At 36.9% G+C, this 26296-nt stretch overlaps 1 protein-coding gene across 2 annotated transcripts in view; it reads right to left on the bottom strand.

Moving 5' to 3' along the window:
* Positions 1–2676: 2676 nt before the first annotated feature.
* Positions 2677–26296, bottom strand: part of Atg16 (Autophagy-related 16) — a 537024-nt gene continuing 513404 nt past the window's right edge. Inside the window, exon 13 of one of the 2 annotated variants that reach the window (XM_076382311.1) lies at positions 2677–2899. In XM_076382311.1, coding sequence (XP_076238426.1) covers positions 2803–2899 — 97 coding nt within the window. In that variant the 3' untranslated portion in view covers positions 2677–2802. The remainder of the gene's footprint in view (positions 2900–26296) is intronic. The other variant, XM_076382313.1, reaches the window with a different exon arrangement.

Here is a 26296-nt window from a genome sequence, read left to right as displayed (position 1 = left end):
TTATTTTTTTTCAGAAAAAGTGTTCATGAAATTTGATCCGAAACATATGGTACACCCTGTGTATCACTTTGTTCGCGGTTGTATAAATGTGTTACGATAAAATAGCGATGCATATTCAAAGATGGGCGGACGAAACGAAACTAAACACGTAATCCTATGATGTGTATGTCCTATTCTGTGTTCGTGTATGCTTGCAGTGTACCCGAATTAACAAAAACACGTATAAAAAATATGAAAAGCTATACAAATTGGCATCTCGCGTATTTTTGCTTGGCAACCGTTGCCGCGAATTTTTTTTTTTTCGGTACTTACGCTTAGAACCCTTCGATCTTAGCTCTGTACTATAGAAAATATCCGCTTGTAATTATTGTGCTATACAGTGGCGAACTGCTTCGATTCGAGTGCGCGAACTAATAAACGGCGAGTAACGTGTAAAAGGTACGCTCGGGAGAGCCATCGACGTCGATATCGAAGAAAAACCGTGAAACGAAAGATACGAGCTTTCAAACTTGTGGGATTTATCGGTAATATCGAGGAAGTAATACGTGCAAAATTTCTGCTGTAATATTTTAAATACGCCTGCTCTAACATTCGATCACCGGGCTCGGTGGAATCATTTTCGGGAGTGGAAAATGACTATATTGTTTACATTCTGGTATGACTATTCTATAAATAATAATGTAATAAAATTTCATTCAATTTTCTCACCCTTATCTTTCTGTTTAGAATATTTAAGTTACTCGAGACTAGAATTTTCAAATATTTTGCATTATTAATTTTATTTCAATGAAACTACCACAATTTTAGTCACCCTCGAAATTTACCATAAACATAGTAATATGAATTAAAATTAACTGTGTGTATTAAAATAAAGTATGCTATAATTTTACTATAGTATTATAAGAAATAGAACATTAGAAAATTAGAAAATATAAAATTAAGGAGTATTTAGAATTATTACCAAAGCTATAGTTACTGTTACAAAAATAATCCTTATTAAAAATGTGCTTAGCAGTCGTTAGTATTAAAGTACCTGTAAGGTAAATTTAAGATTTAAATTAAAAGAAATATTTTTGACACCCTTTTTCTAGTTCTATGCATTTACATTATTTTATTCTGTGGATAAAATAAAATGTGGTATCTAACTGAAGAGTAGAAACTATTTATATGAAATATAAAAGAAATTGTAAAGAGAATTTTTCAGAATTAAACCATAATAGAAATATCGAAATTTCAAGACAACGAATGGATCTTTCATATTGGATCACGTGGATATGGCGAATTCCCTAGAATAATTCAGTGATGCCAACATGATGTTTAAAATACAGATTTAGTTATGTTTAAATATATAAAATAATATAGATATTAAATTTAAGTTCTACTTAACCACTACTGTACTTGTTATAAAAAGGTTATAAAATAAACTAAGAATTTTTATACTTTGTATTACACAAAAATAAAATCTCAACATTTTTTTATGTCGTTCAAGAATTAAAAAAATGAAAAATTGAGACTAAAAAATATCAATTTGGATGCAGCATATCAAGCTATTAATATGAAAATCTAATTATTATAAATTAATATCAAAAAATAAATAATGTTGCACTAGTCTCTTTTATCACATTCTAAATTTCGTGATCTAGCATTCGACTCAAGATGGCGAAATTTTGCACAAACTATCTGCCCAGTATACCGATAAATCCAGCTATTTTAAAAAACGCACACGATCGTATACAAAAAAACAATATTACAATTCGACCACGCTGAAAACGACGTTCGGCACAGTGTGACACGTTACTGCCTACCCTATCGTTAATCAAACGAATCTATTATAATACAGCTTACTCCAGTATCGGTATTAGAATTTTATTGTGCTTTCTTCGTTCAACGTGTTCGTCCACATTCTCCCTCCATGTCAGACTTACGATAAAAACACTCGAAATACGCCATCGTTGGAGAACTTCGCGGAGCAGTTCAATTTCACGGCTGCTTCGGCAATTAACGAAGTTGCTTTGCGGCTTTACTTACACACCAGGCCACGAAGCTTACTATTCAGAGAGTATGAGAAACGTTGTGCACAACTTAATTAATCATTTATACAGATTACCCCAGGACGAATGAGAACGTTCCACTCGTGCAGGTGTTTTTTTTCCAGAGATTTCTCAAATGACATTTTTCATAGAAAAGAAGAAAATAGAAAGGAGGTCTTTCAGTCTTCCACGAAGTGATCCAACGTTGGCGACCACGTTCGCCGATACAGTCAAACGCGAAAATAGTCTCTTATAAGTATACGGAGTAGTATTGCCAGACACCGGGACAAAATGTCATGACGTCATAGGGTAGAAGAGTGGGAGAACTGAGGCGATGCAGTCGAATACCTTGCGTTGCCCCCACTCTTATACTCTATGGCGTCACTGGAAGACATTTTGTCTCGGTATATGGCAATACTGAAAGGAGCATATCTAGTGAATCTCAAGAGAAGAACGTAACTATCTGCTTAATTTCGCGGGAGACTCGACGATGGCGCCCAAGTATTGCCTTAAAAAACGGAAATGTTTACAACCTTGAGGAGGCAGATGCTCCTCGCTGCCTGAAATGGTACTTTTTACATACAGTTCGTGCGCCACCAATTCGGTCCACTGATTTTTCGTTATCCTGCTCTGGTGTGTCCCCTGTGGTACCCCTGTAGGGTGTGTATTCCCCCTCTGCGTTTTCCAGTTCCACAAACGTCCGCCTTGACACAAAAAAGCGCGCTGATCCTCGTGCTGCAAATAATCGTCTGCTTCGGGATCATTCGTCCTGTTAAACATGGTCGCCCCAGATTGTCACCGCTTTCGCTCGGTCTACCGATGCGAGGTAGGTGCCGTGAGGGTGCCAAGAAACAGCTGTCACCACGGCTCTACGAGAAATAATGTTGATTGGTTAGAGTTCTGCAGCTCATTGGGAGCGATGGAAGGGAGGGTGGTAGATCGTTCGCGCATAGGCATGTGTATCTAGGGATTTCTCCCACTTCTAGGGACATTTTTATTCTTACAAACTAAAACGTGCTCGATTTAGTCTCTGAAATATGGTCAAGTTAGATATTTTCATTATATATTTTTTTGACCTTTTAATTTACTGATATTCGAACTTTTGAAATTTTTGAAAATCCTTAAATACTAAACTATTTAAATCTTGTAAGCTTGAAATATTTGATCTTTGATGTATTGGAATTTTTAAATATCTAAATTGAATTTTGAATTTGTTCGTAGTTAGAGAAAAATATGTTATGCACCACAAGCTACATACATGCATACAAAATAATTTATTAGTTTTTGAAGAATTTATTAAGCGTTTTCACGGCTTTTCTTGGTCTTATCGAATGTTGCCATTCAAATACTTCATTCACGCGATATATCACATACATCCTCTCTCTATTATCCGAACAAAATATCTGTTCCTCCTCTTAACACTTATAACCTCCTCTTAACCTTAAAAAATCAAAAATCGGTAGAATAGGCTTTAAAAATTTTTCAAAGATAATTGATAGCAAGAATTTCATAATATGAAAAGAACAAACTATATGCTTCATTTTGTATCACACACACATGTTGAAGATCCTAGAATAAGTCAGTGGTACCAACATAATATGTAAAACAGGATTTACATAACTATGTGTATAAGTATACACATACCTATATACATAGATATACATATAAGATAATATTGTATTTTGTGAGTACTGTATTGCCAAGAAAGATATTAAACTGGGTACTAAAAATTTTTACGCATACTTGCTCGCTTTCTACAATATTACACAATAACAACGTAGGTACGAAACTCTTAAAAAGGAGAACCATTTTTATACTTTTTTAAAGGAATAACGATCATCGCAGCAATGGTCATAAACAAATTTCTTCTGAGCGTTATAAGGCTATCAAAGTGACAACAGTTTGTCGGATTACCTGGTATAAGAAAATCTGCGATGGCTCAAACCGCTTCCATTTGAATGTGAAAATACACAGTGGCGCGTAATTTTCTGGACCAAGCGGCTTCACTTGTGCAGCAAAAGGTCTATAAAACCTGAATTCCCAAGGGTGATTCAGAGGGCTTCGTGGAATCGTAAAAAGGTGTTTCTATGCGAGGACAAACGTGCTGAAATGACATACCTTTTGCGTCTCGAGTAAAACTCGGTGAAGATCGCGCGCCCGAGGAAGCGGGCATAAAGCAGCTGTATATTTTTGAACCACTATAAAGGTCAAGCGCAGTCGGCGGAAATCATGTGTTAATAAGAATTTATTTATAAAATATACGTGTACCAGAATTTATATGCGTGTTAAAAATAATTTTACAGGTAGAAAGAATTATTTATTGAGGTTAGGTTGCTTAAATCCAACTCGTAAAAGGGAAATAGTTTCTTTGAAACAGTAGTTTACGACTTTTTTGTCAGGTACTTACTTTTTGGGTAAAAGAACTCTTAGGTTAAAGATATGAAGAAAAGGTGTTAGCATTTTTCAACGTTGCAAGAAAATTTTCTCTAGACAGGTTCAGAAAATATTTATTACATTTACTAAAGTAACATATGTATCGTATTTCGAATTCTTTCGATTGAATTTTATGTTACGTATGATAGAATATTCTTCTGCATATGGAGCAACCACACAAATTTGGCAAAATCGTTGCGCTTGCGCAATCAGAATTCGGTACATGGGAATATTGCTCAGCAGAGACTCCCTAAACTATGAATCTTTAGCGCACAGTAGGTTAACTTTCAAATGAATACTGCAGTATTCGAAATATTACAAAACAAATAATCGTAAATAATCTAGCCTTGGAAATATCGATTACTTTGTCGATTAATCTTCATTATCAAATACTTAAAGCCAATAGTAAATTAAAGCTCAAATAATTGAGCTCCTAACCAAACTGAGGTTAATCAAGCCTGCCAAATTAGCATAGTCGAGAAATAAATCCGACATATAGATAAAATTATTCAAAATTAAAAAGAAAATGATACACTAACCTAACAGAAGAGCAATTTTCCCGAAAATACCTCTGTCACCTGGTCCATCCCCTTAAGAACGCATATGGAAAGCGGTCGAACGAGGGATAACAGGGGAATCATAGCCGTCAGAAATCGGGAGTATAAATGTTTACCAAAGTCCGATGGAAGGTGGAGGGCAAACAATTCGAACGATAAATGAGGGGAAAAAGGGTGACGTCGATCCTGGCGGTGTGCATAGACGATTGTCCGACATGGCCACGTGTACGTAAACTCTGTTAGTGACAAAAAGGCGGGCTTATATAGGATGAAACAACAACAGGGTGGAGAAAAAGTGTTCGGGCTGGGACGTGCGTCGCGACGACCGCCCGTCGAGAGCGGCGACCGCTGTCGCCGCCGCAGGCACCGCTACCAACCATGACAACGACGATATTTTTCAAACTGTCCCGCTTCGTATCCGGATACCTTTGCGAGCAACTACCTACGCGGTATATATTGCAACCGTGATAAAGGGGACCTATCCATTTCTGCCGAAGGAGCGTGGAAATAAGCTTTCTCGAACGGCATTTCCAACCGCTACGTTCCCTCCCACTCCCTGCCCCAGCTGCCAGGCCCTCTTTGTTTCTCTTTCCCTTTCATTGAGTCCTGCATTACGTTTACCTCGATCCTTTCTCTCCCATTGATGCGAATACGTTAGGATTTGGGGGTGGTGGGCGAGAGTGGTGCGTGGAAAGGAAACAGGATTTGTCTGCAAAGAGGGAAGGAGAGGGTGAAGAGGATTTCAAGAACAATCCAGTTGCCTTTGACTGTAGAATTTTTTAGTAGGGTATCCCTGTGGGTAACTGGGACTTGATTATGTTGAGAAAGAGGGGGTGAAATGTGTAGGTTCAAAGGAATGTTGTGTACGGTTTGGTAGTTGTTGGTTATTGCTTGTGGAAATAGTTTAAACATTTAAATATTGGAATTTCAAAGATTTTAAGTTATCAAATACTCAAAGTTTAACAATTTTAAAATATCAGATACTTAAATATACCAATACCCAAATATTAAAAAATGTAAGAACTCAACCATTTAATTCAACAACTGAAGAATTCAACAGTCCAAAAAATTGAATATTCAAATGATTAAATATTCAGAAATTCGAATATTATGATACTGATTTACATCAACCTAGCATTTAGATTACTCTATATTTTGTATTACCAGCTAATTGAAATGAGGGAGCGAACCAAGGTAAATTAGTAGCACTGATAGGGGAGATAAAGTTTAGAATTCATGTTATTTCTGCGTACCTATAAAATTGTAATAATATTAAATACTTAGTGCTATTGTACCTCTAAATCTCTAGACTCCTTAACTAAATGTCTCTATCGCAAATAGTGAATGAAAAGGGAATTGAATTTCAAATGAGCATGAATGTAAATTCCGAACCGCTGCTGCATCGAATAGGAGAAACAACTGCAAAATAGAAGTCATCATGTGGCTACTTTAGTAATCCCAAGCTACCAGAACCAGGACCTGGCTAGTATATAATAGTTGGTTATAAGCGTTCTAATTGCTTTGATGATCATGAATGCTCTTAGAAGCAAAAAGCAAAATAAATGCAATCTTGTTCTGTGACGTCGCTAACCATCGATTTACTCGAATAGATAGCTATATGAATCTGGCGAGTTCAGTAGCAGGTTCTAAAGAAAACTCAGTAATGTGAGAAAAAGGAAGAAATTGAGGAATACATATTTTGTTCTCAACTACATAGCAGAGCTGCAACACAACATTGCCATGAATGATCATTTTAAAAAAATTGATAGTGAGTATAATTTTATGATCTACTGCAAAAACTTAATTTTATCTTTTGAACCATTTCCTTATATAACATATCTCGATTGTAATCACAGGCTAATTATGTAATTATACTTACATACATACATGAACAGCTCATAAAACTCTATATGTTGACAAAACCCTTTTAAAAACGAGAACTACTAATTTCAAGTGTTTTTTCTATTTCCTCGCAAACTCTTATAAATCTTTTTACAGTTAACGTGATATTCTCCATACCCAGCCACAGCAGAGGAACATAAACAGCCAAACAACAAAAGAGAGAATAGCGTACAGATATTTAGGGATTCCTTGCATGAGAAAATATGTTTGTTCTCTGTTTTTATAAATGACAGGATTAACGCATAAACGCCAATCTAGGCTGATACTTTGTCAAGATCAGTAGCAGATGGTTAGAGGGTGGCAAACAATGAGGTACCGAGCAAAGCCCCAGAGGAGAGCCGCAGTGGATTTTGGATTTCGCCTTCGGGCGATGGATTATGCAGAGCATAAGGATCGTAAGAAACAGGATATTGTCGGTGGGAGATCACTTCAGGAAAGAAAAAGCCCCAGCGAAACAGTGTCCCCTATTCTGTCGCATAAATGTATCTCGTTTATCCGCTTGCACGCAGGATAATTAAAAACAATTATTCTTCATCACGGCTGGGTTGCGTCGGATGAAAAGGATAATATGCTAGGAAACTTTCAATAAAGGAAACTTAATGGGATTATCCGCAATAAAGCATGAAAATTTATGTATAACATCTTTTTTAATACTACAAGATTGGCTGGTGAAAAAAGGTTTATATGTGACAATAATTTTTTATGTTCATGTTGACACCACTGGTTTAGCCTAGGGAATTTTTCAACTCTGTCGGGCAGAAAATGGAGGACATAGTTCCTTTCTCTTGACTTTGAAATTTTCATTTAATCAATATTTAAATGTAATTTATGAGAAATTATTTTGGTAAGAAACTTTTAAAGTGAAAGTGAAATAGTCCTTTTGCTCAAGTAAGAATGCTAATATTAGATATTTTTTACAGTAGAATATTTAAATAGTTTATGATAAGAATTGTTAAAAATATAGAATGGTATTTTTGTATTAAAATTACATGTATCAGTTTCTTGAACTTATATCCAGTAATAATAATAAATATAATAAAAATAGATATATACTTGGCTAGATTCTGCTTAAGTAAATTTGAAAAATGATGAATTTAAAACACAGTCCAGATGATGACTATAGTCATTAACCACCAATGAACATTATTGACCCCATCTTTATTGATACATTCATAAATTGAGGCCTTCATTACTGCACACGATCTTCCTCAAAATTGTTCAATTAATGTCTCCGAGAGAATCTGACTTGAAGCACGCACACTTGACTGAAGTAGTATCGCAAGTCTCACCGCTACTCTGCAGATGTCACCTCGCGTGTTACGTGCACTTCTAAAAACCGCTATGCACTGTTCGAGAACAAGATAACGACAGTTCTTACCATAATATAAAAACAGTATAGCGACCTCGTCACCCTTGAATGCTCTTCACAATCATTTGTTGGGTAATTTACAGGCTGTCATTCGCGAAAACGTTATACGTATCATCACACGAGAAATACGCTCTGAGTAACATTGACAAGGCTTCGTATCAGAGGCCACCATCTACCTAAACGGCGTAACTAGCTATAATCGCTGATAGCATCGGACATCTATCTCCCTCGTGCATATTTCTGCACTCATAAATATTTTCGATTTTCATACTATGGAAAGGGTGAGTTATTGCCCTTCGGTCAGGGCGAAACTCATATTTAGACGTTAATTATCGATCTCCCGATGATTTACGCGCAATAGTCAAGACGCATATTAAAACGAAAGATTGAAAAAGACGAGATTTATGGCGTCAAAATATTATCGAGACGGTGTGTTTTATAGGTATCACGAGGTCTGGTTTACTGGGTAGAAGCTGATCAATTTACTCTTTGGCGATGCATCTTTTATCGTTTAGCAGCTCCTTTGTAATATGTCAGTGTAAAATGATGAGCACCACCTGTTGACACACACGACGTAAGCACTGCCTGGAGGCGATGAATGTGCAGTACTGGTGAAACAAGAATTTTAGCGAAACTGTTCGCAAAATGTAATTCTTCATCGTGTCAGGGTGTCTACGTGATATACCTCAAATTTTTGTGAAAAAATCTTGCAAAGTGTGGACAATATACTAGTCATACTCATGATACTTACAAAGAGAGTGTATAATGCATAGAGCTCTCAATTAGATTTCTTTAGTCAATTATTCATTGCACATAAAATTGTATTAAGTCTGAAATACGTATCTAGACGAATGTGAGTGAATTTTGGGATATCTTAATGAATTTTGGAAGATTGCCATATGTTTAGAGGAATTCTAGTGAATTTCTGGGAATTTTAATAAATGTTGAAAGATTTCCACATATCTAAATGAATTACAGAAAATTGGAAAAAATCACAATAAAATTTGAAAGATTTTAAATTCGACAATTTTTTAACTCTTGGAAAATGTTAGAAAATCTTGACAAATTTTTGAAAGCTTTTTTGAATTTCAGTGAATCTAGAGAAGTCTTGACAAATTTTGGAGTTAGAATACTTTTCGAATAGAATCTTGTGAAATTGTGAAAAATTTCATCGAATCTTATTTTTATAAATCTTCAAGAATCATAATAAACTTTTTGGAATTTTCCGATTTTTTACTACTTATTCTTTGTTTCCTAGTTCCTAGTATCTTTATATCCTCTGTTTCCCATTTCTTTTTTACATAGTTTTATTGGTGCCAGTATAAGTAGGATCAAGATAGAAAATTATTTTATGAAGTTTCCTTTATTGCGATGAACAATTATTATTTCATGCCACGTAATAAAGTTTCAAAATATTAACGTATAATTGTAACGCAATGGTTTTATTATTTCTCCCAAATTGAATTCTATCTGTTAATCAAAGTGAATACTGAAACAACAGCCCTTGTAGATTTGCAACAATGCGAACAACGAATTGTAATTCAGTTGCATGAAATATGGAGTCACTGGCGTAAATAATATGAACAATTAACGCAGTGATAGTGTACAAGCCAGTGTAACCCTTTTGTATTATTCTACCTTCATTCTCCCATTCGTACAGATTTGTTGGTATTTAATCAAAATGAAAATATAATTATTTTGCTTATTACATACTTTAGTTTATAATACGATTACATGACTCTACATGTTATTGATTTAAATAATTAATAATTTCATATTACTCATATTATTTCTGTTCTGAGCAAGAAAGGCATGATAATATCATGAAAAGTGATTTTGTTGCTGCAGCTAATTAATGCAAAAATGTTCTTAGGATAACATAAAGGTATTTGAATTTACATAATAATGACTCGTACAAATTGCTACGCAAAATTAACATAAAAATGTGATAGCAAAACATTTACATCATCCCTTAGGGCGCTCTGTATACAACGTGAAACGCAACAGGCTTAAGTGTACCTGCGCGTCAAAATTAATTGGTTGTTCGGCAAGCTTTCAGATACATGCCTCAAATGAGATTAAACTGAATTTAAGGGTGATACCTTTTAGCGTTCAATTGATTCAACAATATCAACATTTTAGTGAATTCTATACATCAATAGACTTACTCAAGTAGTATTCACTAAGAAAATATACATTTAATATTTTGTATGTATTGAAGTTACAATTAATAAAAAGTTATTTTCAGAATGTTATTTTCACAATTTCATTTATTACAATTTTTTGTGATATACTATTTAAATTCTGAAATATTAGAAAAATCATCAAATTTAATAAGAGTAGATTAGTGATGAGAATATTTATTAAGTACCTTGTAGCACTGATAAAATATGGGTCAAATGTGTTACTTATAATATTTACAATATCTATATACTTTATACATGATTTTGTTATTATATAAAGCTTGACTTGAGAATATTTTCTCTTCAGTTGGAAAGCACCTTATTGGTTGTCTTGATGTTCGCGTACTACAATTATCAAGACTCTACTGTATAGTAAAACTTAAATATATTAATTATTTTATATTAATTCTTACTGTTTTTGCACTAGAAGAGAGACTATTTGCAATATTACAGTTAATTTACAATGATATATGTACTGTATATTGACGTACCACTACCAGCTAACACCTTGCCTTTAACCTCAAAAATAATCTCATCCTACAGAAGTAAATCCGCAGAAAAGAGCTTCGACACAATACTGACGACTTGTGTGTATTTTCAGCCCACCCTACTGCAACTATCGAGGAGAGTATAAATATTATTTATATAGTGCTATATAAATATTACTTATATTCTTCTGTATAATAAACTACTCTTAATACTAACCTTATCGGCATATAACTATCAATTGACACCAATCTAACCGTAAATCCAAAAGCAATCTTAAACTACAAAACTAAATCCCCTGGAAAGAGCTTCAAAATCATACTTGCGTGTATTTCCCGCCCAGGTTACTGCAACTATCGAGTAGAATATAAATATCACTTACATAATACTAAATAAATATTACTCATACTACAATGTATAATATACTACTCGTAATATAAACCATATTGGCATACAACTAACAGTTGACATTAAACTGACCCTAATCCGAAAGGTAATCCCAGCTTACAGACTTAATCCCCAAAAAAGCTTTAGTCACCAAGAATCACTCATTCATATTCCCAAATCCTCTCAGCCTCTTCCAAAACACTCTTCCAGCCACAAATCACACCGCTACTACCAACGAATGACGCTATCACATCGCACTTTTCCAACTATCAGCCCACGCAACAACCAAACACCACACGAAACACCTTCCTACGCCGCTAACATCTGTAATGCCGGATCCTTCGAAACTCGTTACTCAAATCTCAAGCACGCACAGACCACTCCCATGGTATTAAATTATCGCCGGTAAAAACACGCGTGTCGCGAGATAACACCTAAGCCGGGACTTATTCGCGCCTCTGTGTTCGACGCGCGGCGCAATCAAGAGTACGGCAGCGGGGATTCACCGGGGCTCCCGTATTGAACAGAACGAGCGAACAACGCTGGCGAACAGCATGGAGCCTGGGTGACGCGACGGCGATTACTTTCTCCCGGCGTATTTAGCGGCTGGTCGCGGAAGCGAACGATCGGAGGGATTCATAAGCGCGTAGGAGTCGCGACAATTGAGGAAGGAATTCTCCCGGTTATCGAGACAATCGTGGATCCCTGTCATCAATCTACGTGGCCGCGAGCGACGCGCGTCTGAATGCTTGGTCGACCGCGAACAGTGGCGCCTAATGGCGCGCTCATTGACGTACGGTCGCCGGTGACTCCACGGCCTTCATAGGACGGGATGACAATGCATACGATGATTAGATCGGCGTTCTCACGGCAAATGACGCGAGACGTCGCCGCAAACGGCCGCGGCGCAAAGAAGGGCCCGCGACACGTCGTTGCGCTTGTAGCCGCCACTCGGGGCCCTATCTTTTCCGTGTCGCGCAAATCCGACATGAAAGGGGGATCATTATTATGCGGGATGGCACTGTCGCGCCTTATCGCTTGGGATATTTCATCTGCTTCCAGTATTTGAAGGAATGTTTTCTAGCGAAATTGTATGGAGCTTGGAGCACGGGATGATGAAAGTGTTTACGGTCTTCGGGGAGCTGTGCCGTTGGACAGTTCTTTCACTTAACAACGCTGTTCCCGGTTGTAGCTTTCCTTCAAAGAGCACTGACGGCAGAGATGTCAACGGGGATGGAAGATTGATGAATGCGCGCTCTTTGAGGGTTCAATCAAAGATTTCAGGCTTTTATGGCATTATATTCGGCTTGGACAGATGGATAATTAAAAAGACTTCTGGTCGGAGAGTAATGAGCAGAAACGGGAGCAAGTACACTTAAGTAGTGGATTAGCATAAGGTATTGGTATTAGTATGTTTTTTGATCTACTGATGAAGCTAGCTCTGCTTGCGAAACGTTGAGATATTTCTTCTAAAAGCACATGGCTTATGCCCTGAAAACCTCAACAGTGAAACCCCTTTGGGGGCTTAAGTCTTTAAAGAGAAACCTTGCATCTTTTGGCCTATACTGACTGGTGACTAGACCCTAAGTCATCAAAAGTGTAGTCTAGGACTATTTAACAATTGAGGAAGAGAGCCACCTTCTTTTTTTATATAGTATAGCCATTGTGCTAGTTACCAGGAGTTATGAACTTTAGGGCGCCACGAACTGGGGCAGCTTTAGAAGACACTGTTGGCGACCTATAATGCCTATTGTCTCTATATAATCTCGTGATTTGGGTAAGTTAGAGGATGTAAGAGCCTTTTTTCAGAGATCAATTTTTTTTTACCAGCTACTTGACTTAGACTTTTTAAACGAGGGTTACCTCAAAGAAACTCATGACACTCTGACGTCATAAGACTGTTACTGAAGAATTCAACTACCCAGAATTTGTACAAGATGAATGAACATTTGAGACATAGTCTCATTAATAACTGACAAAGCAATACTAACAAAATGTCTTACTAAAAAAATTAAAATTCGTGGTGCTAAAACAATTTTATGGACTATACTTTTTTAAGATCTAGGACTAGTAACGTTAGTTCATCTAGAATTTTTGCAACAAAAGCAAAGAAAGATAGTCCTATACACATCATAAAACCTACACGTTAAATTCCACGGTGCTTTAAATTATTCACTATCTACAATAATCTCCATCCAATATTTTACGCAGAATAACAGAGACTTATTTGCTACCATCCTAGAGGAGCAGATCAAAGGGATAACTACTTAGCTCCCTTTCTCTCCAGGAATCTTAATTGTATATCCTCCGCCAATATTTGACCTCATTTGATCTCCCTCATCCAAATATCGTAAATTACACACCCTAAAATCAGATTTTCCGATTGTAACTCAAACATCAGCCTCGGGTTAACAAAGGTCCCACCCACGTAACAAGTGTTGATAATCGAAACACATATATGTCTAAATATTAAAACCAGAAATAATCCAGTGACTGAGATAAATAATACATACAAGAGAACAATATTTCCTTCATTTTAATAAACGAAAAAAGCAAAATTCCTGGTAGCAATTGATCGAGGAAACCAATAAACCAGTTCGTAAATTGGAAAAGGATGCAGTACAAGGCGGCAAGATAAAACAGGATTACTAAAATCGAAACGGACGAGAGCTTTTAATTAAAACATTAATACCGTTTTCCAACATTTATATTCGCCATGATACCAAAGCATAGCATCCTCGATCACGAGATGCCTTGGCTGTTAGCAGGAAGCACAGATAAATCTATCAGTTAATAAAATTCCCCGGTTGATTATTATGCGCAACGATGTACATCAAAAGGGAAGAGATTTATGCGAAGCTGATAGGAACGTAATACGAGGATATTCTATCGAATATCATAGAAATTAACCGAGGGTTCGTAATAAAGATAAGGACGCAACCAGAGATCTACCTTTTTGTTTCGCACGGGCCGATATTAAGGTAAATTACAAAGTGAAAAAGAGCCCGTTGGCGTCACTTCGGGTGCCCAGACTACACGTAACTTTTATCGATTTATAGCGGTCTAAAGTCTCTGCAGGCTACAAAAATAAGAATGCACGTGTCTATTAAGTATTAATATAGCTACGTTGTCTCATCCAGCGTGCTTGGAACGTGCCAAACGGAATGCCGAGTTGTTTACGCTCGGGAAGTCTTAAGACCAATGCTAATACTTCCAGAAGCTTGTTAGGATTTCCCAAGGATTATAACAACTGTTCGTACGAATGCAAAGCTCCTTTGTCGCAGTATCGTAAGGTCAACGGCTTGCAGAGGGCTGTCTGATCAAATATTCCTATCTGCTTTCAGAGTTTATTACTCTGTCTTAGTTGCTACACCATAGCAAAACAACTGGAGGATATTTCTCAGTTGACATTGCTAAGACATTATGTTACGAACTCCAAGCTGCCTTTTTACTGGAGGTGAAACTTTTATTATACTTTGTCTTGACTCCTGGCAAAAGGAATGCTTCTAAATTTGGTTGCCAGTTTTGAAAAGCATTTCCAATGTTCGGGTCTGTTGCATGATACTTTAATACTGACGCAACGGAGCTCCACCTTAATAATTCCAAGTTAATATTCATCATACTTCCTTTTTAGGCGAAGCTCAGTAACTTGAAGAAGATATAAGAAAAATTTCTTCTTTGATAGTTCTATGTCATAAACTTTCTTTTATATCTCATAAAGTCAGTACTTATGAACTCCCTAGCAGAGTGTACCTCGGTTTGTCTAATTGGATACTGTAAACAATTCTAAAAAACGGACATAATCCAAAAATATTATATTCTCATTTAGTTCATTCAGATAGGCAGGCAAATGTTAATCCTTAACAGTTCACTATGCGGAATCCTCGATCCTCTAAACGCGATACACATGCGCAGCGTAGACGCCAGAAGATTGAACGACTCTGGTAAAACGGTCTCAATTATACAAGGTCTTGGGTCTGGGTTACCCTAAATTATGCAGACGGCCGCTTAAAATATTTAAGACGCTTCCAATTACTAACAGCCACTACAGAAAAATCACGTTCGATTTGGTGGAAAGCTTTTATCGAAAAGTGGTCGTCAATAGCGGTACCCGAGCTGAGAGGGAAAGGGCAGCAGCGGAGGAACAGGGAAGGTGGAAGTAGGTAGCATGGAGGGTGGAGAAAAAGGCACGAGGTCGAGCTGACATGTATATCCGTACCAACCGTCGGTTCCTGGCACGAGGGGAACAGGAATGGGGAAAACAGATAAAGAGCTCGGGCAGCGCTCAGCTACCAAAGACGGGACGAAGATAAATGACATAATATTGTGCCGGACCGACCGATCATTGCCGTAGAAACGAAATCGAGTCGGGTGAAATGCCGTGGCCATTGGGCAATTGATCTCTAACGACGCTTCGTTACACTAGGTGACAATGAGAAGGGCCTAACGCTAGGCAGGGATGCCAACGAAATTGGTTCCCTCTTCCCTGGCAGAGCGGTTTGAATCTGTACACCTACGAGTACAAGCTTGGCTGTATAATCTAATTTTTTTCGCCTGACGTGTTTACGTCCGTCTTTCCGTCCCACTTATTCCCCTCCAGGGAGCACGGTGAATTTTCATTACGACGTCCTTCTGCCATCGAATTAGAGAGGGGATTAACGCCTGAAACCCTCCAAGGTGGCGTTATTAATTTCCTCGGGGCGTTCAGAGATAAATGTCAGGCAAAAAGTAGCGAACCATTGGTTAGCTGACCTTCCTAGACCCGTGAACCCAGGGCCCTACGAGTCCCTGTTGTTGGCACACCTTCTGCGCTGCATTACGATGATTAGAATACGGTTGTATTTCACTGGCGGGTAATAGTAATCGATCCAAGAAATTTATGAACATATCAACTAATTACTGTTGTTGTGTTTACGACGTCTGTAAATATTTACTCGACACAGCCATAAAGCATCGCCGTAAATCGTTGTCCGTCTCGCTACCGCCCCTTTTAGCATCATCGGCAGCTCGCTTATTAGAGGCCCTACAGCTTGAATAACAGAGCAATGAATGCTAAGGCGATTGCCATATTCAGGCGCCTGGTAGTGCATTATATTCGGACAATTAAGGGAGCCTGGTAATTTTAATGTGGATCGGGATACCCGATTAATGCTTACCCTGGTATTATCGCTAATCGAGAGACTCCTTGACAATCAGTAGCCTCGCGTGTTGGTAAAGGATAGCCCTGAGTCCCTTTTGTATTACCGTGATATTGGCTTATGGTTCTGGAATAGGTATCTTACAATTAACAATTTTTTTTATTTAAATACGCTCACATTTTTTATTACGGCGACTTTAATGCCGGAAATAAATATCGAATTGTTGATTTTTATTACGTGGTGAAATGGAAAAGGAGAAACGATGATGGGTTTGTTAAGACTCCACATTGGTATTAAAAATAATTGCAATTAATAAATTCTACTTGACATTGAGGCGAAGAATTTCTGTATTGAAATTAGTAGGTGAGTTAGAGTCTCTCGAGTGACTGACTAACATTTGAAATATTCGTTAATAACGTGACACTACGACCACTGAGCACTTCATACATGGAATATCAGACATGTCTAGAAAATATTTTTCGGTTCTACGGTTCTACATTGCACTGAAAATGTTGATCTCCTGAGATATAGTTTAGAATACCTGGTGTCTAGGACTGCTAACTATTACTACTAGTGCCCTCACTTGAAGCACCAGAACAAAACATCTAGTTTTTGAGAGCAGTGTCAATTTGTGTCGGGTGCCACTTGATCTCCTCTGATGCTCACGAAGTGGCTCGTTATTGAGCACGTGTCGATTCTGACGAACTTCTCAAGAGCACAGCATATATTTTCAGAGAAATTTAGTGGTTATACGTGTTTGGTGGAGGTTTCAAATGACTTCTGCATGTAACAGGACAATAGCTTCATTCGGAGTTTATCTTCAAGTTACACTTGCCTCTCTCCACCTCTCAATAGAACCCAGAATAATGCAAACGTAATATTGTCCCATATACTTATTTGTGAAAATTGTAGAGATTTTTTTAACAAGATATAGTAATTACAAAATAAGTATTTCCAGCTGCCTAAGTATCTTGGTATGAAACTCACAGGTCTGGAGATAATAAAGAGAAATAGAGTGTTCGTGTTGCTTGAGGGGTCGAAAAATATCGCATTCGTATCGCTCCGGAACCAAATGTTCGCAGATCTAAACGACAATATTAAAACCATATTTCTGGTTCTTCTAGTTATCTAAATGTATACGCTTATCTTGGTCTGAAGTAAACAGGTCAATTTTTTCACTATATAACTACTAAAAATAAAAAAGAAATTGTAAACAATTGAAAAGCTAGTCGTAGATATAATTTATACGCAACATTATTTTATGTCTGTCTCAGAAAAGTGAATAGCGACGCTCGTGACATTAAAATATCTACTAAATATCTGAATACCGAAGGCACAACATTTAAATAGCTCCACTTCCAGCTGAGAGCTGCATTTCACTCGCACTTGAGATCGACCTAGGACGAGTGCCCTAGGAATCCATAGGCATTAACATGTGTACGCTAATGGCTAACCGTACGCGGCGAAGAAAGCACGAAACACTTGTGGAAAGCCATGAAATATACTAGTCGAACTACTTCCTTAGGGTTTCAGTTATGCCCTGGATGTATCGCGGCGAGCCATACACTCGTAAAGTGCAAGACAAAATTGCCATAAATGCGTGCGTGACTGAAATATGGCGCAGTAATATTTATGAGACGTTGTTACTTGTCAGTTACCGCTGAAAAGAATAATAACCTTGCACAGTTACCACGCCTCGCCACGCATTTATTTATTAATAACAAGTTACACAAATCAAGGTATCGCGGCTCCGCGTGGAATGATAGCCTTTATTTCGCTATGCTACAGCCACGGTGGGAAAAACCTTTGTACTGCGAACACTTCCCTTTTCCGTGTTCTGCCGGCCGACTTAACGACGCCACGAGTCCCCATTTTTTCCCCCTTCCTTTATCTCCCCGAGAAATGCGCAACGACCTTGCCAGCGATGCACGATCGATGGAATTTTTAACGAATTAATCATCGTGCAGGAAGTACGTTGAATTCGTTCGAATCAGGTATTTAAAATGGAAATAAACGCATTATCAATTTAGGCGCCACTAATTAAGAGACGAAAATGCGATAGGGAGTGTGGTGAGCATAATATTTCAAGTTGAATCTTTATGGGTTCATTGGCATAGAATGGGATTAAGTCCGAGGGAACTTTTCAGTCTCAGCTGGTATAGAGATAGCGTTATAGTCATTAGTGTCAAATATGTCCATTTTGTCCAGAGATAAAAAAGATACGGTATTTCGTGACAGCAGGTAATATGACGATGCTTAATAAAAATGCAAAATGGTTGAAATTTTGATGTTAAAAATTCGTCATATTATGAACTCTGTAGAAAGTAGAAAGACAAAGGACAAAATTCACTGTGCACGTGTAGTACTCAACACTGGGCCCTTTATTGTCACATATTATTTTTGATACAGTACGAGTCTCTCCCATTAGTAGTAATTATTAATGAAACAATTAATAATCTATTACTTCTAGTCAAACTAGTTTTATATGACAGTTAATACGAGTTTTAATTTCATTTTATGATCTACTAGCCTGAATGGGAAATTAATTTGAATTTGGTTTTATAAGCTTTATAATTATTCATGCGTCTGCAATTATCTTTAATGATTTAATGATGCAGCACTGTTTTATTCATTTCTTTATTGTGATGGTCCCCTGTGTTGAAGTATAATTATGTGTAATAATAATAGAGTGTCTAAATACTCCTATATTTAATGACTTCAACCGTACATTCATTTATATTGCACTCAACTGTTTATTCTACTATAAAAAAATACGTACAACAGGCTTATAATTCAAACATGCTTTTTACAACTCTGTACAATAAAATATAATACATACTAAACAGGAAGTTAAGTAAATGTTATCCTTTGTAAAATATAAATCTTTTCTGATTAGCTCAAAATTTATAAAACATTAAACTGGGTAAGTTATTGGATAAATTCTTAACATACATGTACAAAAAAGATATGGCAAGAGAAAATGGTACGTTTTAATAGAACAGGTACTAAGATTAATAATTGTAGCTCTTTAGATCACGTTACTCGAGCTTTTAAATCTCACCTGGCTATAAATAAAGAGAATGGTAATAATACTACAAAGGAACTAAAAATGTTATAATTTTGGAATAGCAATGACCATAAAAGTCTTGATACGATCCCCATTTTATAACAATACATTTATACAGTATCGCGACGTATCAGAGGATTGGCTGTAAACGAGACTTTTCGTTATCCAGCCAAGGAGGCCACTGACTGAAGAACTCTGATAAAGAGGACGATAGAGGCATTAGAATACCAGTTCATAGTCCGAGTTATATAGTTGCATGAATTTATGTTTTATAGAGTGGTGATAACACTGACCCGCCGGTTTCAAGTTTAAGAGACTTTTATGGCGACGCATAACGTAGTGAGCAGAATTTTATGTAGAAGAAGGTGCCGAGATGTTTAACAGTGGGGACAGGTTGTAAAGATGTGATATCTTTGTTAAGGAGTCGTGTCAGAGATATTAACACTAAATCCAATTATGCTTTTTCACACGCAATCACGGGGCCACATTTATTTTCTTGCCGGCGGAAGTAGCAGCCAAGAGCATATTTTTAATTTCGAATTATTTAAGAGACAAATAACCGTCCCGTTTATAGACAACACTCATTGCGATCGTGAAGACGAGTTCTTGAATGGGAAATAATTACACTAAATTATAAGCTGACGTGATTTTAATCTGTAATTTGTTGTTTTTCGTTTTTATTAAGTAAAAACGAAACTTCTATTCGCGTAGAAAGAAGAAAATTCTTAATTTATAGCTTGCATTTAAAATAAATGAACTTTGATAGTAATAAAATTTGTATCGTTAATTGCACGAAAGATATATAAAAAATAAATTATTTTCTCATTACATATAATGATCTAATATAAGAAAATATTGAGTTCAACTTCTAATAAAAAAGTATTTTATGTAGAATATCAAATGTAGTTTCTCAAGACAATTTTAAAATGTATCAGAAATCTATTTCTCAAATACTAAAGCGAGATGTACATGTCCTAATTTTTCCCTTTAAACACATTCCCACAGCTAGGAAATTATAGCTATCTATCTTTTAAATGAAAAATAACTTCCTACAAAATTAAAAATTGTAAAAACACTTAACATAATTTCCGAATATTTTAACTTCATAAACAGTAGTTTAAATACAATTCTTTATCGTCAATTTTTCATATAACAAATTTAAAAAAATTAGATTAAATAATACTTGTTGGGATCGCAAAATGCTTGAAATAATAATTTCCATTCTAAATTTAAGAAAAACAAAGTGATTTCAATTAATTGTGAGTCGTGCAGTTTATCTACAGACTGGATACTTGCGCATATGAGGCAGTAATTCTAGGATTAAAGTAACCAACAAGGAAAACAGTAATTCTGGGATTAAAGTTCAGTAGGTACATAAAGTCTGAATTCTACCGCTTACATAACCCAACAGAGGAAGAATTAATATCTTAATTGAAATTTCACTCTTCAAGCGGCGTTCTTTTCTCTGATTTACTACGCTCGAGGTAACGCCACATATTGTAAGAGGAACAAAATAAGCTTTAATGTGTCTAAATTAGATTAAAGAGCCCTCTAAATGTATAAAAGCCTGAGGAAAGATATACAAGTAATGAAAACTGCTCCGCTTTAGAAGTTGGGTTGGTTGAAAATTAATTGTGGATTTTGCAACTTTATACTTCTGTGACTTTTAAATTACATAAAATTTCCATTATTTTCTGTTTTATCACTTTGGACAGGAATTTATACTTCTTTTCTATTCACTGACTATTTTAATATGACTAAGTTGGATGACATCAAAGTAGGGAATACTTTTGTTGCTTTATGACATTTATGTATTTTTATTATATTTCTGGAATTAATACTCTGTGGCTGTGCCAGAAATAGGAGGCTAAAGTGTTACATAAATATGTCCATTTCAACAATTAAACAAAATTTCTCAAACTAAAAATTTTTTTTTGAAAATTCCTGAAGTATTTAATATCTGGTGAGAAGTTGAAAATTAAATGAAAATTTTAATGAAATGATACTATTTCAGAATATAACCGTGCCTCAAAACTAATTTACAGATAAAGGTACTGATGGAATTGTTTTAAAACAATTATAACCTAAAATATCATAAGGAAATCTTTTTTCGTTACCAAGTTATCAATTAATTATTGATCATTAAGCAGTACACATTTCTAAAACAACAATGTCGTTATAATAAACCTTTGAGTATGTTTCTTCGATATAAATTCACTGCTTGACGAGCTTACAGAAAGAGACGTGTTCCTCAGGCCAACTTAGGCTCATCCCCTAATTTTATAAATACGAATGACAGACTCAAATAAAGCTTCTCCACTCTAAATGTACGAACTCTGACTGAATGAATGAACAGACCTTAAGGAACACAGCAACGAGCTTATACGGAAGGAATCCTGTAACATTCCCGCAAGACTCCTCTCCATTCCAAGTGTCCATCAGAACAATTTCATCAGAAGGTACAGAATTTCCTTTATCCCTTAAGAAAAACGCTAACGAGTAAGAGGAAGAAAATCACGCGTGGTAATCTGTTAACGCCGGGTCTAACCCGCCGTTACACATCCATTCCATCAATTTGCATTATAGGATTTCACGAAACGACCGAATCTCACGCGTTATCCGTGATAGATGAGGCTACGTGCATCAGGCTTTCGAGGGCGTGCATTAAATATGAAATCGTTGGGTCTCCCTCCCCCTCCCCCTCACGGCACAAAAGGCAGCGCGCCGAGGGAAAAGAGGGCGCAAGGGCGAGGCGCTTATTAAGTTAGTCCCGGGGATTCCTGAGCGCGCGCGCGTACAGGCCGGCCAACGTACGAATTACGCGATTCTAGCTCCGTGCGCCGGGCGATCACGAGAAGTCGAAGAGGAGAAACGACGTAGGAAGGTGACGAGGACGGCCAGGAGAGATGACGGGGAAAGATGACGCTACGTCCGAGGCGAGCCGCTCCGGCCACGGTGAAAGTAATAACAGTGAAACGTGCCCATACACGGGCGAAATCGCGCACGCAGACCAGCTCGCTGGACAAGCTCCTACGTGACCGGTGCTTAAGCTATTTTTCGATACGACCGGTACTTAGGTGCACGCTGAACTACAACCGCCCGCTGGGCTCTCCCATAGAAACCACCACCGAAGATCCCGCGTCCTTGGGAAACTCGAGGAGGCCGAGGACGAAGTTCAGGCCAGCAGCGTCTAGGAAGAAGGGGATGGATGGTAGTAGAACGGACACGGCGCTGGTCTACGGCCCGTGAGATGCCAGTGAAAACGATATCGCCTGCTCTTGGCTGGAAAAAGAGGACCGATGGTCTCGTTTTCCGATTCGAATCCTTTCTACTTCTACGACGCCTGCACGCCTTTCTACGAGGGAAATTGAGGACTTTTCAGGCTTTTGTGTGTGTAACTTCTTGTTTCTCTTTTTGTGGGTGAAAGGAAAAGTGAAATTGGGGTTTAAAGGGCGGGTAGAATTAGGAATTATACTTGTTGTAAGCTTGCAGGGAAATATAGTGTCTGAGGACAGCTTATGTGCTGGGTCCTCGTTTTGCTTAAATGAAAATGAGGGTACAAAAATAAGAAGGATCGAGATTATAATGAATAAATATTCTGTACAGAATTTTAACTGCAAAGATTTTCTCAATGTTATACCCTTTTTTATAGGGTATATTAGGGTAATATTAATTGAGAACTTTTGGGACTTTTGTGAGTTCTTTTTATGATCGAGAGAGAAAGTAGCATAAAGTGCTAAAGTAATGAGATGGCTGAGCACAGTCTTCCGTTATAAGCTCACTATTCGATATAGTTTCTGAGGTCAATTTATATCTTACATTTTCATAATATTTTATAGAAATTGGAATTGAATAAAAAATAAAGAATTAATTCCTATAACTAAAAATCATAGAGACATGTTTATATACAGTACATCTTCTGAAGAGAATACTTTTTCGATGCATGCTCTTTGGCAGGTCACAATTTATCAAAAAGATTACACAAGGCTCCCACTGTGATCTAGATTTATGAAGAAGCGATTCTTCATGAAAGATAAAATTTTTGAGATTGAGTCTTAAGAAGAACAGTTTCGAAACTTCGTCGTATATAAGATATGTATATCACATAAAACGTTACAAAGTGTTTTCTCCAAAACTAGTAGAGATAGCGAGGAAATACTCTGTAGTTTTTATGCTTTGCTGGGGCTTTTTAGAAGATGAACCGTTTAGAGATCTGAGGCAGTAGATTTTTGTCTACTCTGAAGATTAATCATTTACTGTGACGTTTATTTGACACATTTTTCTTATATTTTTTAATGTAAAAAATTCTGTGACGAATCTCTTTCCTGGTTATTAGGCTTAATTTTGATTATATCAAGTTAACATGAAATTGACGATACATTTGCGCTCCCATGTAAGTAGCTATTGCGCTTGAGCGGAAGTTTATAATACCAACTATAAAACCAACACACCGGAACGTAGAATTGAGAGGTAGGAGAGTATCACAGAAGAATGATAGCACAACGACTCAAAATTAACAAGGATATGTAGCATTAAGGAAGCTGGCATTAAAAGTAAACTACTCGCATTATATATATCTATATTGAAAATCTCTGGGAAAAGCTTTAAAGTATACAGTTTGCTGATGGGTAGGAAAATGATATTAAATCATATAACCTTATAGTAGGAATATTCATAGGGGAGTAATCATGCACAATCGTGATCACCGATCGACAGCCACCGACCAAATTTGAAACATAGAAATGACAGGTTCAGTGTAGTAATTATATGTAAGAAATAATAATGTGACTTGAAAATTATTTACCTTATGCACTTAGAAAAACATGTAATCGTTCCATTATTCAAAATATTTGTATCTTAATATGCGTTGTACATAGACATATTATGCATAATGTAAATATAAATAATTCAATTCGTTTTTATAGTGCAACTTTTCATCTTTCTGTTCTTTATGTGTGATTATATCTGACTCTTATGTGTATATTATACATAAAGTGTCAGAGCAATAATTATATATTTTCACTCTAACATACTATGTAACTAAAAGAAAAAGAAGTTTCGAGACAAACTTATACGCTAAATTTATTCTATATTAATAGTCATCTTCACTAAATAAATGTCTATTTTCTAGTATAATAAAATACTAATATCATGTACGACAATACATATACTATTTCAATTCGCGTCAATTATTCGAGATTAATTTAAGATGTAATCTAGGGGAATCACTGTATTCCATAAAAAATAATAAATGATCCTCTATCATCTCCTAGATGTAATATCTCTTACATCGCACAATCTTCCTCTATCTTTACAAAACTAGGCTACAAAAATACAATCTGTAGTATTTTGTACCCACTCTAACCTAACAACTCTAACCTAAAAATTACAAATATCTCTTATCACAGAAATAAAAAAGAGACCTAAAAATCAGATATTTGATCATTCATTATCGAAGCAAACAGACACCATAAGCACCACTATACGTCACGAGGGATTGAGCGAGGGTCCCTAAGTTGGAAGTGTACAGCGCACATGCAGATTACAATCGAAAAACATCGATTCGCGTATAATTCATCGAAAAACATCGAACAACAGGTTCACTCGAAGTCAGAGATGAGCATTATTCAGAATACAGGTGAAAACCGTGTTCGACGCTTCAGATAAAACGCTCGTCGAACGAAGAAAGTATTTTCACAGATCCGATGAATTCTCATCGAATATATTCATTTATCCATAGCTCTTCGAATAAAGATAACTCTGATTATCTGCGTTCAACGAGCAACTAGTAAGAACCTTTTATCTTCTGCTCGAACTTCTTGATGTTTATTTGGATAAAATTTTGCAGCTTGCCCATCCCTGCCCGAAGTGACAGTTTGAATTGCGGCAGCGGACACGGCTGTCTGTGGAAGGCATCCAGGTTACCGTATATGAACCCACGATATCGCGATGTACCGCATATGCATAACGTGTATACACGAAAATATTCCGTGTAGACGGTTTAACAGGAATGCGGGGCTAGAGGAGACAGCCCTGGAAGGAGGAAATCGGGTCACACCGAAATATTTTTCTGGACCCTTTCAGCGTGCGCTGCGAGGAATGACACGCGCGTGGTGGACGAAAGGACACTCGTGGAACGTTTCCGTGTCAGCGGGGTATGCAAAGTGTTCGAAGATGCCTGCCGGAATTACGAACGCTTTGGTGATCCTGGGAGCGGGTCTGGCTGAGCTTCCGAGGCAAAAAGATCGGTTAGTGAAAAAGTCTGAAAGAGAAAATTAGAGATGGCTGAAGGGAAGCTGTGCACAGCGGTAGCATGGAATACAGAGGAGGAGAAGCTAGGGGGATATATTTGCATAAATTTCTCCTGCAAATACTTAGGAAAAAATGATCTTTGATTTATTAATGATTCTTTTCGAAAGTCATATCTCTTTGAGTTTCTAGTTTACTTTGGTACGAGGATTGAGAATTCTTTGATGGAAGTTATTCTCTGTAAAATACTCACAAAAAATGGGGAATATTTCAGTGCAGTACCTCTCCCTTGCCACCAGACCTGGCTCTCAGAGAAGCTTAAGTCAGCTCTGATATAGAGGTCGCCTTGGGATTGCATTTAATTTGACATTAATGTACTTCTAATGTCTGCTTATTTAGATTCTGCGGTTCCAGCCGCAACAGTAGGAAATTCAGATAGAATTCAGAAAAACTCGAACGATTTAAAGACTGGTCTAGGGGAATCGATCGATGGTA

This window comes from Calliopsis andreniformis, chromosome 7 (assembly GCF_051401765.1).
Source record: "Calliopsis andreniformis isolate RMS-2024a chromosome 7, iyCalAndr_principal, whole genome shotgun sequence".
Lineage (NCBI taxonomy): Eukaryota > Metazoa > Arthropoda > Insecta > Hymenoptera > Andrenidae > Calliopsis > Calliopsis andreniformis.
This window is presented reverse-complemented; position numbering and strand designations above follow the sequence as displayed.